The 16,603-nt window shown below is 50.7% G+C and overlaps 1 protein-coding gene across 3 annotated transcripts in view; it reads left to right on the top strand.

Annotated features, from left to right (window-relative positions):
* The first annotated feature begins 223 nt into the window (after positions 1 to 223).
* EFR3B (EFR3 homolog B) overlaps positions 224 to 16,603 on the top strand; it is a 72,709-nt gene continuing 56,329 nt past the window's right edge. For 2 of the 3 annotated variants that reach the window (XM_058668193.1, XM_058668192.1), the window contains exon 1: positions 224 to 445. In XM_058668193.1, the coding sequence (XP_058524176.1) occupies positions 439 to 445 (7 nt within the window). In that variant the 5' untranslated portion in view covers positions 224 to 438. The remainder of the gene's footprint in view (positions 446 to 16,603) is intronic. The other variant, XM_058668191.1, reaches the window with a different exon arrangement.

The following is a 16,603-nucleotide window of genomic DNA, read 5'->3' as shown; positions in this document are numbered from 1 at the left end:
TTGAGCCAGGCGCCAGGGTGGGTGCTTCCCCAGGTGACGCCGCAGCCCGCCGAGACTGACAGGAGGCGCACCTGGCGGGGGGCGGGCGGTATCCTGAGGGGAGGGGGCCGGCAGGGGCGGGGCCGGGGCCCGGGGCGGCCGCGCAGTGGCCGAGCCGCGGGCAGGGGGCGTGGCATCGGCGCAGCCCCCGCCCCTGCGCGCAGCCTCGCCCAGAAAGCCGAGCCGGGGAGGCCGGGGGGCGGCGCGGCGGCCTGGGCGCTGAATGGGCTGACTGCTCCCGGCTGCGTCCCGCCCCGGCCGGCCCCCGCGCCGCTCCCGCCCGGCTTCTGCGGCCGCCGCCAGCCCCGGCCCCGCGGTGAATGAAAGGCAGCGCCGCCGGGGGTTGGCTGCGAGCGACGCGGCGACTCCGGTCTCCCCGGAGGCGCGCTCCCCGCCGAGATGTACGGTAAGGAGGGTTTCCGTGCCGACCGGGCCCGGGGGCGGCTCCGCAAACTTCCCTGCGCCCAAGCCCTGTTTCCCTTGCGTGGCCCAGACGAGGGTCGAGGGCGGCTCTCAGGCGGCGCCCGGCAGGGCGGTTACGTGCGCTCGGTGCGCGCGCGTCGGTGCGGAGAGGACAAAGATGCCCCGGGGCCGGGGAGCTCGGCTCCTTGGAGCCGCTTCAGGCCTGGCGGGCGCCGCCGCGGTGGGTAGGGGCCCAGGTGGTCGCAGTGGCTGCGCTCTGGGCCAGGCGGGGGTCCCTGGAGCCGGGACTGGTTGGTGCAGGCGGCCGAGTGACAGCGCACGCAGGATGGACAAAAGCTTTTTGCGCCTTTGTACCGGGGACTTTTACTGCGGAAGCCGGTCGGCGGCTGAAGGCAGACACTCGCTGCGGGCCTCCGGATGGGGAGACGGCGCTGGCGCTGCTGGGGCGGGGAGACGGGGGGCTTCTTTCATCGCCTTTAGATGGACTACGGCGCTGGCCGTACACTAGGTGAGGGGACCAGAGACCCTAACTTCCACATGCGCATCAGGGAAGGGTACAGCACAGCCGCGGCCCCCGCCCAGTTCGCAGACCCTAACGGTGCTAGGCTCGGTCTTGGGTCACCAGTGTGCCTGGTTTTGGCAGGCGGTGAGGGTTTTGAGGAGGGTAGTCCCAGCTCTGGAGACGTTCCAGGGCTGTGAGTGTGAGATGCTCGTGGACACGAGTCCTTCATCTTTGAAGCTGCACACACCTCCCGCCCCGAACGCCAGATAGGGCTCAGGCTGCACCAGAGGTGCCCCAGCAGGGCACGTTCCCAATTTAACCCGCAGCTTCCCCTCTGCACACACCGTGAGTCACAAAGTTTGTTGGAGGCAGAGGAAGCTGCGAGCCCGGTGGGAGGGCTGAGCAGTGGCTGTGCGCACCTCCCCGCACCCTTCAGCTCTGAATTCACAGGGCGCTGGACTCAGCCCCTGCCCAGTTGGTTAAGCACCTGTGGTTCTAAACCACGGACCTTTAGCAAAAGGTCATTTCTTTAGAGTAGACTTGGGCTGGGGTACCAGGGACATGACAGTCATAAGTGCCTGACAAGCTGGTAGGTCTTGAGGCTTTCTTATGTTTAAACCGCTGTGATTCCCCCTCTCCCCCCTTTTTTTTCTGCCAAGGAAGCAGCCTCCTGAAGCTGCGTAACCCTTGGTTAAAACATGTGACTGCAGGGGAACCTGCAGTGGGGTTGGAGTTGGGACAGGCCTGGCATAGGGGGATCAGACCGGAAAGCCTGATGCCGGCCTGGACTTAGCCACCCATTGGACTTAGTGCGGACTAATGTGACTGCTCACCCTGGGTCGGTGGGGGGGCTGGAAGCTGGGGGTCTGCGGTGTGAAGCCAGTGCAAGGAGAGCTGGGCAGGGACAAGCCGCAAGTCGGAAGATCTCAGGGCTGTACTCGGATGTTTAGCCAGTTCTCATGTCTCATTCAGAGGCACACAGAGAGGATACTCACCCCAAATGAGTCATAGAGATTTTAACCAAGGAATCCCTGGGCAACTGCCCACACAAAGGAAGGCCAGACCAGGACTGGGGGGGGGGGTTGTCGCTGAGGTCATTGCGTGTGTGCGAAGCCTGGTCTGAGAAGATGGCAGAGGCAGCCACTCTCCCAGGAGACGGCTGGGCTGCTGGGATTCTGGCATGTTCCTTCGTTGCGTGGAACAGAAGAGCCTGTGTGATACTCGGCATCGTCTTCTCCCCACCAGTCAGCAGGGGGATGAGCAAATGCCAGTAGGGATGTTGGAGGGCACAGGTGGCAGCAGGGTATGCTGGAGCAGGGCAGCACAGAGCCAGGATCTCCTGCATGGTGCTGCACCCCCACCACCACCCCTGACCCCCGACTCCAGGGGAATGCGCATTAGGAAGATGTGCCCCCTCCCAGGGCAGTGAGGTCCCTGGTGGAGCCAGAAGTTCCTGCCAGCTGCAGGTAAAGGCAGCCATGGAGATGAGCTCCTGATGCTCTCCCCAGCTCTTCACAGCTTCCTTTCCCTCTCCTCTCCCTGCCCCAACTCTGTCATGCTGGGCTGTCAGCCTCCTCCCTCTCCCTTCTCCTGCCTGTGGAAGACTAAGGGCCTCTTGCGGCAGCCAAAGGACACAGAGCTGCCTGTGCTGGTGAGAGCCCTAGCTCCAGGGTCAGCACATTCGGATCCATGAGCCGTGTGAAATGCCAAAGTGCTGGTGTATCCCTGTGCCCTGCTGGGAGTCTGCAAGCTGGGTGGGTGGAGATAGACGGGCCAGTGGAAGAGGTGCTGTCCTCACAGCCCACAGCCTGGGAGCCTGTCTGCTCCAGGTCCTTGTGGCTCTTTGCCCATCTGTCTTCTCCTGCACTTGCCTTTGGGCACCCTCTCCCCACCCAGCTTGACCTTGACCTTGCTAGTCACCAAGGCTCTCAACTTGCCTCTCTCTCCCCTGTCAAGCTAGCACGAGCTGCCTGCTCACCACCCCATCACGCCTAATGTCCGCCACATTCTGGAAATGGGCACAGGTGACTGCCACAGATGACGAAGCACTTGGGTGTGTGGGGATCATGGGCGAATTATCTGCAGTGGAATCTCCATCACTTTTATGTCTACTGGGTTTGTGTAAGGAAGGGTTCCCCGTTTCTCTGATGCGGGTGGGTGCCATGGAGGTTCTGCCTTATAAGTGGGCTCCTTACCCACAGTGCTGAGCCCAAGTGAGCCCAGAGGTGCTTCCCCCAGAAGTGGGGCGGTTGCTTGAGGAGTGAGTGTAAGTGGTTTCTCCTCCATGTCTGTGCCCCCAACCCCACGGAATCCAGAGCTCCTCTCTTCAACTCTCCTTATTCCCATATATAAAGGTTGCCTCACGCTCCACATAGCCCTGTGACCAGGCAGGGCATGGTGTTTGTGTCCCACTCCATATGGGGGATTTTGCCTAGGGTCTCAGCTTCACCAAACTCTCCATTGATACTTCTGTTCATCACACACATGTTGTCCATGCCACACACGTGTGTGCACATGCGCTTTAATCTCCCTACACAATCTAAGGCCCCTACAGCCCTGTGCTAGGTCTGGCTTGTGCCTGTGGGTGCTGGGTGGCCTGTCCCCTCCCATCAGCCCCAGCTGCTGTTCTCCCTGCAGGAGGGGACAGGGAGAAAGATGGAGAGCCTGTTTTCTCACTCTTACTGCGCACAGCACAGTGATTCAGAGGTTTTTTTCTTCTTGCACATAAATAAAAATAACAAGTTAATACCAGTATTTGGAAAATCTGCTAAAGAGAAAGTAGCAACAGAACCCGGAGTCCTAGCTGTTGAACTTGACCCTGTCCCTTATGTAGAATCCCTGCTGTGACTTGCCTGTGCAGCCCCTGGCCCTTTCCAGGTATGAGAGGACCCCCGGCTGGGATCTGAGCCCCCTACCTCCACCCCTGTCACTCGGATCACCTTGGCCCTGGGCCTTTGCAGCTCCTCCTCACCTCACCTTAGTGACCAGTAGGAGGGAGATCTGCCGCTTTGCTGCTTGCCTGTCTTCCATGTTTCCCTTTCAGCTTTAATTTTTATAAATTTGTTATTTATTTCAAAAATAGAGTGACAGAGGAGACAAAAAGAAAGATCTTCAATCCGCTGGTTCATTCCCCAAGTGGCCTCAGTGGCCAGGGCAAGGCCAGGCTAAAATTAGGAATCGGAACTCCACCTGGGTCTCCCACGTGAGCAGACGTCCAGGTACCTGGGCCATCTTCTGTTGCTTTCTCCTGCATATTAGCAGGAAGCTGGGTTAGAAGGGAGTAGCCAGCACTCTCATGTGGGGATTCCAGCATTGCAAGCGGCTCTACTACAGCACTGATTAAGAAGCAGAAATCAAAGCTTAAAAAGATTGCTGTGGTCTGTTCCTGGTATCAAACAAATGAAAATCTAATTGAAAAAAAGGCTTCTTTTTCTGGTGCTCATCCAGTCTTTCAAGAAAATCTTAAAATATTGCCAACTGTAAACAAATATCATTCTGATGTCTTCCCATCCATGCACTTGCTTATGGCGTTAGAATTATTCATTTTATATGATTTTTGTCTTCTATTTTTTTTTCCCACAAAGCAGTAAAATAACTTCCACTCTTCCCCCTATTAATAAAAATTCCCTGGCAGTCCTTTTCTTAACTATGTTTTAATGTTTTACGATTGACACATAATCATGATATGTATTTGTGGGATGCCACATGAATGCCAAAGTGCTGGTGTATCCCTGTGCCCTGCTGGGTGGGTGGAGACAGATGGGCCAGCGGAAGAGGTGCTGTCCTCACAGCCCACAGCCTGGGAGCCTGTCTGCTCCAGGTCCTTGTGGCTCTTCACCCATCTGTCTTCTGTCAGCACTTGCACTTGCCTTTGGGCACCCTCTCCCCACCCAGCTTGACCTTGACCTTGCTAGTCACCAAGGCTCTCAACTTGCCTCTCTTTCCCCTCTCAAGCTAGCACGAGCTGCCTGCTCACCACCCCATCACGCCTAATGTCCGCCACATTCTGGAAATGGGCACAGGTGACTGCCACAGTGTATGTGTGCCTGATGTGAAGTTCAGTCATATCTGTCTCTTCCAATATTCAGAATCCTTTTGTTGAATTTTTAAAAAATATACAATATACTGTCACCATCGTACTGTTCACTAGAACACCAGACTTCCGTTTAAAAAAAAATTATTCTCATCTACTTGGAAGGCGGAACAGAAGAAATAGATTAGATGGACAGATAAATAGATGGATGGATGGATAGATAGATGTCTCCATGTGGTGAGCTGACACACTCCCCATGTGCCCACAAGGCAGGAAACCAGGAGCCAGGAACTCAGTCTGGGTCTTTCACGTGGATTCCATTATCTACCACGTCCTCTCACCCCTGCCATCCACCGTACTCATTAGCAGAAAGCTGTGTCAGAAGTGGTCCTGTGTAGGGTCCCAGCAGCGTGGCCTAGCAGCTAAAGTCCTCGCCCTGAACGCGCCCTGTGGAAGACTAAGGGCCTCTTGCGGCAGCCAAAGGACACAGAGCTGCCTGTGCTGGTGAGAGCGCTAGCTCCAGGGTCAGCACATTCGGATCCATGAGCCGTGTGAAATGCCAAAGTGCTGGTGTATCCCTGTGCCCTGCTGGGCGCCGGTTCTAATCCCGGCAGCTCCACTTCCCATCCAGCTCCCTGCTTGTGGCCTGGGAAAGCAGTCGAAGACGGCCCAATGCTTTGGGACCCTGCACCCATGTGGGAGACCTGGAAGAAGTTCCTGGCTCCTTGCTTTGAATCGACACAGCACCGGCCGTTGCGGTCACTTGAGGAGTGAATCATCGGATGGAAGATCTTCCTCTCTGTCTCTCCTCCTCTCTGTATATCTGATTTTGTAATAAAAATAAATAAATCTTAAAAAGTGGTCCTGTGTTGAGGGATGAAGGCATCCCAAGTAGGGACTTTACCTCCGCACAACAACTACCCACACAGGCTGCCATGTAGTGGATTAGAATTCGCTGCTTGGACCCAGTGCGATGGTTCAGTGGTTAAATCCTTGCCTTGCAACCTCTGGAATCCTGTATAAGTGTCGGTTCATGTCCCAGCTGCTCCACTTCCCATCCAGCTCCTTGCTTGTGGTCTGGGAAAGCCGTCAAGGATAGACCAAAGCCTTGGGACCCTGCACCCGTGTGGAAGACCTAGAAGAAGCTCCTGGCTGCTGGCTTCAGATCAGCTGAGCTCTGGCCTTTGGGGTCACTTGGGGAGTGAACCAGCAAATGGAAGAGTTTTCTCTCTGTCTCTCCTTTCTGTAAATCTTTCTTTCCAATAAAAATTATGTATCTTAAAATAAAAAGAATTCACTTCTTGTCCATTTAGTGCAGAAAGTTCCAGTATTACAGCTCTTGCAGAAGTTTCTGGTTCTCAAAGCTTAACTTTGATCTTTGGAAGTTTTCAGAGAACTGCTACAGATTGTCAAATTGTTTTCTACTTCTTACTGCCTGTCTTCCTTGTACTCTCAAAAGCTCTAAGTATTGAAATTCCCCCCATCTTTTCTAATTCAATAGAAAAATTGGATGACTTCGGACTCCTATTCTTTATTAGTGGATGAGACAGTTCCTGTGTTTTTTAACTTTTGCCTTTCACTGGCATGTCCTGAGTGTGAGAGCTTTCCTTATTGAAGGTGTTGTTCATTTGCTTGTCATGTGTCTGGTGTTCTGTGTTGCAATAGATGTACACTGTCAGGTGTTTGTAGAACAGCAGCTGCTTGTGATACACAGGGTGTCCTGGAGGAAACCTTACAGGAATGGGTGTGGGCCTAGCAGTGAAGACCTGGTTAAGACGCCCATGTTTTACAGCCTGAGTTTGAGAGCCCATTCTAACTCTTAATTGCAGCTTCCTGCTAATACAGACCCCAGGGGAGAGTGGTGATGGTTCAGATCACTGGTCCCTCCCACTCACGTGGGACCTGAATTGAGTTCCTGGTCCCAATTGTTGTGGACATTTGAGGAGTGAACCAGTGAAAGGAAATCTCTCTCAAATAAAAATTATTTAAAGAAGTACACACACACACAATTTTACAATTTAAAATCTTTTTTGCCAAGAAGACTACAATTTAAGTGAGCGAACAAGTTATAAAACTGAAAAAGTTAAATGCTGCAGAAGTTACATTCCATAAAGTTACATGAAACTTTGCAAAGTGGGATGAAGTTACTCTTGCGAGGGGCAGTCAGAGGAGTCTTTAAGTTAGAGAGATGAGGGTGGGTGGAGGCACTGGAGGGCCTTCAAGAGGAGCAGGTGTTGATGCTGAGGGAGAGGGGAAGGGAAAGAGAGTGAATGAAGCAGAAACAGTGGGCCAAGAGAAGACTTGTCCATCCTGGAGAGTTAGGGCGGCTGATTGAGCCTGGGTAGAGTTTAGATGGAGGATGCGGTGGAGACGGAAATGATGTCTGGAAGCATTTTCTCTCATCCTGGCAAACATCAGGATCTAGTGAACATTTCCAACAAAGGATTGATTTGCTCAGTTGAGGTTTTAGGGAGATGAACCTGAGGGCTATATCAGATGGGGCAAGGGCATGGAAATGAGAGAAGGGCAAGGAGAGGAGGCAGTCGCTGCAGCCACAGGTGGGAGCCTAAGGATGAAGACACTTGAAGAACCATTGAAGTGACAGTTGAAGATGTTTGTGGAAAGCTGTGGGGGCACTCCCACTGGAGAGTGTAAGTTGGGATGGGGGCAGACCAGACCAGGCAGGGCTACAATGCCTGTGGGCCTCATGTGAGCCAGATCAGGAGAAATCCAGGCTTGGCTGACTGTTTACTAGTGCAAGCATAAATCAGAATGGGTGAGGGTTAGTTGGGCTTTGCTGCAGCATCAGCTGGCAGATGCTGGCACTGGGGGCCAATTCAAGTTAAACTGCAGAACCACCTGGAGAGTGCAAGGTCTAGGAGTGGGCCCAGTAGGGAAATAGTGGGCACCTCCTTCTTGGGTTATCACTCCCACTGGAGAGCATAAAAACCAGGACAGGGGCAGACCTGGCTGGACAGAACGGCACTCACCAGTATGTGCGTGGGCTGGATAGTGGGCCTGGGTGGGCTGAACTAGGCTTCAATGCCCATTGACATGTAGGAGAGCTGAATGGGATGTGGGACAGACTGAGCAAGTCTGATGCACATACTGGCAAGCGCAGGAACCAGGGTAGCAGGCAGGCCTGGTGGGAGTTATTGTGGGTCACTCCAACTAGACTGCAGCTCCCACTGGTTTGCGTGAGGGCCGAGTGTGTGGTGGGCAGGATCAGTTTGTGTGGAAGACAGGGCTGGAAACAGAACTAACTCAGCAATTGCAACCACCAGCTGATAGGGGCAACAGACTGTGCTGGGCCCTGTACTTGCAAGTACACACAACAATCAGGTCTGGGATCATCTCAGACGAAGTTTCTTTGGGGATCTCCCCAAACTGCCGGACTCAGAACCCCAACCATGGAGAGAAGTGTAGGTTCCATGGTTTGACCATGGAGTGCAGGTATCAAAGCTGAGCCTCCTCAGAGGCTGAGACGGAACAGTGGACAGCACATCCAGGTGCACAGGGAGGATATGGCAGTCCATCGGAACCTGCAGAGGACATCTGGTACCAAACAGAAGATGGAGAACAGAACAAATGAATCAACTACCCTAGCCATATGTTGGCAGTGGAAATCTGGGCAAATGGAGACACTATGTCAGCCAGTGGATTCTGCAGCGACCTCATCGTACTTGGCAAGATTGGCAGCAATTCATAACTGTTGAATTATCAAAACCACTTGAGCAGGACCCTTAGAGCATGCCCCACATCAGGGACCTGGGATGGGTGGGAGGCTAGGTGGGGCTTCTCCCTTTATCTTCCCCTTTACCCCAGATACAGAAAAAAAAAGCAATAATGTGGAAACGATAGTCTTACTCACTTTACTGTAGCTCTTGACCCTTTGTGCCCTAATCAACTATATAAAGATTGTCAAAATAAAGCGATTTTAAAAAAAAAAGCTGTGGGGCAACATTATAGATAATGTGGACTTTTTTTTAAAGCATTTCCTGAATGTTTTTAAAGCATTTCCTTTAGTGCATCAAATGTGAATTTTATAAGCATCTATTAAAAAATTGAGGGATCACTTTGTACTGTACCAGGTTAAGTCATCACTCACAAAGCTAGCTTGTTTTTTTTTTTTTCTTTTTACAAAGCTAGCTTCTATTGGCTAACAGTTGGAATTCCAGCTCCCTGCAAATGTTGCTGAGAAAGCAGATGATGGCCCACACGCTTGGGCTCCTGTGACCCATGTGGGAGACCTGGATGGATCCTAGTTCCTAGCCTAAGCCTGGCTCAGCTCTGGCCATTGTGGCCATTTGGACAATGAGCCAACACCCTGAAGATCGCTTTCTGGTCTCTGTCACTCTACCTTTGAAATAAATAAATCTTAAACAATTGATTTTTTTAATAATTTTTTTTAAAAAGATTTATTTATTTCATTACAAAGTCAGATATACAGAGAGGAGGAGAGACAGAGAGGAAGATCTTCCGTCCGATGTTTCACTCCCTAAGTGAGCCGCAACAGGCCGGTGCTGCGCCGATCCGAAGCCGGGAACCTGGAACCTCTTCTGGGTCTCCCACATGGGTGCAGTGTCCCAATGCATTGGGCCGTCCTCAACTGCTTTCCCAGGCCACAAGCAGGGAGCTAGATGGGAAGTGGAGCTGCCGGGATTAGAACCGGCACCCATATGGGATCCCGGTGCGTTCAAGGTGAGGACTTTAACTGCTAGGCCACGGCGCCGGGCCCCAACAATTGATTTTGAAATAGGTACTAAATTCCCTAGAACTACGAAATTATTGTAATCAAACTTGTTCTAAAGGGTAGAGGCATGTGATTTACACACAGATACATAGATCAAAGCAAAGGAAATCTAAAAATGAAAATAGTGAGGTAAGAAGTTATTTCAGGGGCTGGTGTTGTGGCATAGCAGGCAGGGCCTCCTATATGAGTACAGGGTTGAGTGCTAGCAGCTTTACTTCTAATCCAGCTTCCTGCTTATATGCCTAGGAAAGTAGCTGAGGATGGCCCAAGTCCTTGGGACCCTGTACCCATATGGGAGACCCAGAGGAGGCTCCTGGTTCCTGGCTTTAGATCGGTTCAGCTCCAGCTGTTGTGGCCATTTGGGAAGTGACTCAGTGAATGGAAGATCTCTCTCTTTTTCTGTTTTTTCTTCTCACTCTGTAACTCTCTTTCAAATAGACAAAAAACCAATCTCTAAAGAAAATGTTAGAAAGAAAAAAATACAAGCAAGGGCAGCTGCAAGTTCAGTTTTGAGCTTCCTTTAGGCCACAGTGGAGAGGGAAGGTATTTACAAGCTTCATTGGTGGCTGTCTGTTTTCTGTTGCTAGTGACATGAACTGCCGACTAGGTTCATGGGTTATAAAGAGAAGAGGTTTATTTTGGCTCGCGGTTCTGGTGCAAGGGCTGTATCTGGCCTTCTTGCTGCCAGAGCCCTGTGACAGCACAGCGTATCACATGTCAAAAGACAGGGAAGTGCCCAGACCTGGCACAACTGGCTTTGGCCACAGACCCAGTCTCAAGATGACCTTTAACCTACGTGTACCAAGAGTGGCTTGGCCCAATCACAAGAGTATTGCCCTATCTCTGCTTCCTGTCCCATCATGAAACAGGTGAGATTCCAACTGGACTTTCAGATGGGGCAAACTGGGCCCTGCATGATAGCCAGTGGCAAAAATACTCACCTTTCATGTGCTGGGATCCAATATAGGTGTCATTTTGTGTCTTGGCTGCTCCAGTTCCCATCTGGCTCCCTGCTTGTGGTCTGAGAAAGCAGTAGAGGATCACCCAACGCCTTGGGACCCTGCACCCATCTGGGAAACCTGGAAGCTCCTGGCTTCAGATCAGCTTAGCTCTGCCTGCTGCCGCCACTCTGGGAGTGAACTAGCAGATAGAAGATCTTTGTCTCTCCTTCTCTCTGTATATTTATCTTTCCAATAAAATTTTTTTTTGTTTTTGTTTTTAAAAGATGGATTTATTATTTTTTTTTATTATTATTATTTTAAGATTTATTTATTTGTGTTACAAAGTCAGATATACAGAGAGGAAGATCCTCCGTCCGATGATTCACTCCCCAAGTGAGCCGCAACGGCCGGTGCTGTGCCGATCCAAAGCCGGAAACCAGGAATGTCTTCCGGGTCTCCCACATGGGTGCAGTGCCCCAAAGCCTTGGGCCATCCTCGACTGCTTTCCCAGGACATAAGCAGGGAACTGGACGGGAAGCGGAGCTGCCGGGACCAGAACCGGCGCCCATATGGGATCCCGGTGCGTTCAAGGTGAGGACTTTAGCCGCTAGGCGCAAAAGATTGATTTATTTTTATTGAAACAGCAGAGCTACAGAGAGAAGGAGAGATAGCGAGAAAGATCTTCCATCGCTGGTTCACTCCCCAAGTGGCTGCGATGGCCATAGCTGAGCTGATTTGAAGCCAGGATCCAGGAGCTTCTTCCTGGTCTCCCATGCAGGCGCAGGGTTCCCAAGGCTTTGAGCCAGCTTCTGCTGCTTTTCCCAGGCCACAGGCAGGGAGCTGGATGGGAAGTGGAGCATCTGGGACATGGACCAGTGCCCATATGGGATCACAAACTACCGAGATCTGGTACCAAGATATGATTAAAAAATAATAATCAGAGGGGACAAATCACATTCAAATCACAGCAATTAGCACCCAGAGGGAAAAAGTGTTTTTTAATGCAACTACCTACAACAAATAGCTTTTTGGAAACGCTGAGATTTGAAAGGAGTTCATTCTAGATGGTATAAATTAATTTCCCCTTTGAGAATAGAGTCAGCTTTTATCTGCTGTATGCAAGACCAAGAGCAAGTTTGGGGGTTCTCATGCTGTGCTGTGAAATTGTCAGTGGCCCTGTCCTGGCTAATTTCCTAATTTGCCATAAGACTCTTTTTTTTTTTTTTTTGATTGGGAGACAGGGAGACAGAACCTATCTGCTGGTTCAGTTTCCAAATACCCATGACATCTGGGACAGTCAAGAGCTGAAATGCAATCTAGGTCTCCCATAGGAGTAGCAGGAACGCCATTCCTTGAGCCGTCCCCACTGCTTCTGGGGATCCACATTAGCAGGAAGCCGGAATTGTGTCCACCCCCTACCGCTGGCAGCCCTTTGTTTCAATTAAGCAGGTTGTGGGTGGAAGACAGTAGGCAAGCCCCACAGAGGATGTGATGTAAGAAACTGGGAAGCAGAGTCACTTGAGAGACAGTAGGCAAAGCAGAAAGGGGCTGTACACCCAAGACTGGGTCACACCTGCTCTCACAGACACTCCACAATCTGTGTTCGACCTGGAGAAGAGCAGAGAGCAAGAATTCTGCTATAGCAGGAAGAGCTCCTTTACTTTTAAAAGATTTTTATGTAGTTGAAAGAGTTACAGAGAGAGAGAGGAGAGGGATAGAAATCTTCAGTCTACCTGTTCACTCGCCTAATGACCATGACTTGCATAAGCTGAAACCAGGAACCTGGAACTCCATCTGAGTTTTAGTTTTATAGGAGAGTGACAGGGGTCCAAGCACTTGGGCCATCTGCTGCTGCTTTCCCAGGTATCTTAGCAGGGAACTGGATCAGAAACACAGCAACAAGGACTTGAACTGACACTGTGATACCAGATACCAGAGTCAGGGGTGATGGCTGAGTCTGCTGTACTACAGCTCTAGTCCCAGGAGGAGGCTCTCCCACTCCAACAGTCTGGTTGTGAATTAAAACTCTTTCCATGCATCTTCACGTCTGGGAACTATGCAGTGGGCTAGGTGGGCTCTTGGGGGCAGATCTTGTTCCTGAGTAGGTTCTTTGCACTGAGATGACCAAGGGGCAAGGTGTTGGGGCTGGGTCAAACAAAGAGGGACACATGACCACTGTCCACCCAGAGCACCTTGCACAGTTAGTACAGCTTTCTCAGAGCCCATTCCCCCTCCATCCCGAGAACCAGGACAGCTGGTCTCCCTCCCCAAAGAGGACCCAGTGGGCTCACATCTGCATATGCATGCTCCCTTGGCAGGTCACTGTGCTGAACAGTGTTGTCTTTACTATTTCGGCAGTGCTTCGACTGAGACACTGCCCCTCTCTTTCCAGAAGCGGTGACCGTTCTTGCTTGTAAGGACGGGCGTATCATGTGTAGACTGCGTTTGTGCAGTCCTCAGAGGCTCGGGTGATGTTGGGAGCTGGGTGTCTGCCCCTGACACGGAGTCCTCCAAGTCCTGCTGACCTGGAGCATTTGCTTATCTCTCAGACGTAGCCCCTGAATGTGCTGTGTCCCTGTCATCCCTGCACTGGGAAGGTGAGCTCTTAGCCTCACAAAGAGGACAGGGATGGCATTTTTAAATCCTTATTTTTAAATCCTTTAAATTCCTAGGTGGTACTGGAACTTACCGGTATCTGCTCCTTGCCATCCTCTTCATTGTCTCAGTTCCCCACAGCCCTTGGGCGGTGCTGTTGCGATTTCCAGGTTTGAGCTGGGGATGTTGAGATCCGGATGTTCAGAAGCGTACCCAAGCTCACACAACGGGTTCAGGCCCATTCAGCCGACTGCCTCCTGAGCCTTGTATAAGATTCAGACAGTGCTTGTGTACCTGGTGGCAGTTGTAAGTATCGTAATCCAAAATGCAAAATTCACTCTGAAAGATCCAAACTGGATATTTTTGTGAATTTGCAGTAGTTTAGCTGTGACTTCACCTCTCGGATGCAGATTACATGAAGCCCATATGGACTTGTAAATTCAGCACCTTATCACACATACATCTACAGATCTGAGACTTAGGCTCCAAGATTCACAAGATTCACTTTCTCAAGAGCATGCAGAAGGACCTAGAAAAAGGAGAGTATTTGGGAGCCAGGGAGTCTTTGGCTTCTGGTCACCACTGTTCAGGAAGACTCCTGTCCGTGTCTCAACTGTCTCTGTAAGTGGCAAACACTTGAAATAACTATAAACTCCCTGAGAAGTAATCATAAAAGACACCATTCAGGAAGGCCTTGCCTGAGAATGCCTTTGAGGGGAACCACTTGCAATGGAAGGACAGCGTTCCCAGTCTCTGGAGGGGTTAGGAGAGCCCATGGGAGTATGCCTCTAGAACCGAGCCTGCGGGCGTGAGCCAGAGCCGGGAAGCCTGCCCCTCTACATGTTCCACTACAATGCTTTGCTTTGGTTTTCTGTCATTCTTTTCCCAACTCATTAGAGCCACTAACCTCCTGAGGCCACAATCTCTTTCTTAATCAGCTTTACTTTCCCCAGTTTTGGGGAGATTTGAGGTGTGTAGGGCAGTTCAGGTGTTTGCATTTAACTGTGAAATAGTTGCATGTATCATTCATTCATTCGTTCATACATAAGTGGCAGCCCATGGTAACAGTTAATCACTGATGACTGACTGGGGATTTTGCTATGGTCAGAATTCTGTAGTGACAATCACAACATTTTGTCATCTTGATGTGCCTTCCTACTTTAATCATAATTCTGTGCAAATACAGAAACATTTTACCTTTCCTGTGCATTTTAAGGCATTAATTGCCCACCTGCCAGTGTGGTTAAGGCAGTTAGAAACATGCTCACATATATCATTCTGGGTTTAGGGGGTTCAGGGTAATTGTCCCAATTTATTTTTTCCTAAAATGGCAGGCCACCTAAGTGATATCATTTTCAGTGAGTCTTTATTTGGATTTCCAATCATATAATGTCTTTCACAAAACAAAGACTAAAAGGTCTTCTGCACCTGGCCAGAAGGATCTAGACAAACCACTGTGCAGCCATGTGCACCCATGGCCCGGATGTCAGGGTGTGGGATAGAGTCACCAACCTTTGCTGCAGATCCAAAACGGAGTACAAGAGGGAAGCAATAGGGACTTCCTGTCACCATCCAACTATGGTGAAGACTGCTTGGAAGCCATGCTCCGGGATGGCTGGAACAGCCTTCTCCCCTAAACAGTGCTCCTGGGGAAGAAGTGGCTGAGTGTTCTGGAGCAGTGTGGACAGGCTGGCCACCGGCAGGGCTGTCCTGCTGCTTTATCAAGGACCCTGCTTGAATACAGGGAGCTTCCTGTGAGGGCCGAGTGCAGCTGGGCAAGATTCTTGGCTTCCCATGGCTTGTGTTTCACTGCTGTTGGCTGGGAGAGGTGGACTGGGTGAGCTGGATGGGTTTCCCTGTCCTTGCATCCTGCTCTGGGTTGGGGCAGCTGGTGCGACCCTTGGCTGAGGCTGTGGGATTGGAGACCTGAGCAAGAGCTGCCAAAAGGTCTGGGTGGGAACAGAGGCCCCGCAGGTTCTGTTTGTGCCCTGGCTGTGCATCAGTTTGCTCATGGACAAAGCAGCACCAAAGGTCCCTTGCTGCGTTCGGTCTGCCCTAGGGTCCCATGCAGCGGGGTGGCCCATGCTGATGTGCAAGCTGAGATAGCAGTGAGCTGGGGACAGGTGCCTTCACACAGTGAGTTCTGTCTTTCTTGCATTGCATAGATTGAGTTTCACAGCACTTCCGTGTGCTGGTGGGTGTTCCTTTTCCCAGCTCCTGTCCTATTTTCAGGTGTAATCAAGTTCGAGAAGTTATACCCCTTGCTTGTGTATAACTTCTTATTAAGTGGCACAGCTAAGAAAAGAACCAGGTTTGTTTTATTCCAGCTTTCTTCTGTGCCACATGGTTTCTCATAAAATGCTGTTACCAGTTGGACTATATCAAAATTTAAAACTCTTGGGCCTCAAAAGATGCTTTCAGCAGAACAGAAAAATCAACCCATAGCTTGGAGGCAAATATTTGCAAATAGTATATAAGCTAAGTAGTTACTGACTAGAATATGTAGAATTCTTGTTATGTAGCAAATATTAAAATTTTTTATGTAAAAATTTGGAAAGGGAGCAGGCACAGTGACGTTAACTCCCATTTGGGTGCCAGTTCGTGTCCTGGCTAGCCTATCTGATCCAGTTCCCTGCTCATGGCCTGGGAAAACAGCAGAGGATATAACTCCAGTCCTTGGGATCCTGCACCTGCAGAGGAGACCTAAAAGAAGCTAAATAAATCTTTTTTAAAAAACAGGGAAAGAAGTAGGTGAGACATGTCTCCGAAGGAGCTGTGTACATGGCCAATAGGCACTTGATACAGATTCAGTGTTGCAAATCACTAGGGAAACACAAATCCAAGCCACACAGTGCCATACCACACACCCGTTGGGGACAGTTCTGATTAGACTGCAGAAAATAACAAGTGTTGTCAAGGCTGAAGTCGTTGGAATCCTCACGTCCTGCGAGTGAGAATGCAAAAATGGTATCGCTGCTGGGAGACACAATGTGGTGACTCATCAAAGAGTTAAAAATAGAGTTACCATATGATGCAGCAATTCCTCTTCTTGGTGTATAACCAACAGTTTTGAAAGGAGCGGTGTCAGTGTCCGCCTGCCCTCCCGTATTCATAACAGCAATATTCATAGTCACCTAAGGCAGAAGCAGCCCCAGGGTCCAATAGCAGATAAAGGGGTAAAGGAGACCTGGTGGATGTGTCCAACGGAATCAGGGTCTTCAAAAGGAAGAATGACCCTGCCATAGGCCGCCCTGCCGAGTGAAACAAGCCATTCACAGAAGGAGGGGTGCACGGGATTATGTGAGGATGAGAAGCTC

The sequence above is a fragment of the Ochotona princeps genome, chromosome 8 (genome assembly GCF_030435755.1).
Source record: "Ochotona princeps isolate mOchPri1 chromosome 8, mOchPri1.hap1, whole genome shotgun sequence".
Lineage (NCBI taxonomy): Eukaryota > Metazoa > Chordata > Mammalia > Lagomorpha > Ochotonidae > Ochotona > Ochotona princeps.
Note: the sequence above shows the minus strand (reverse complement) of the source record. Positions and strands in the feature narration are given on the sequence as shown.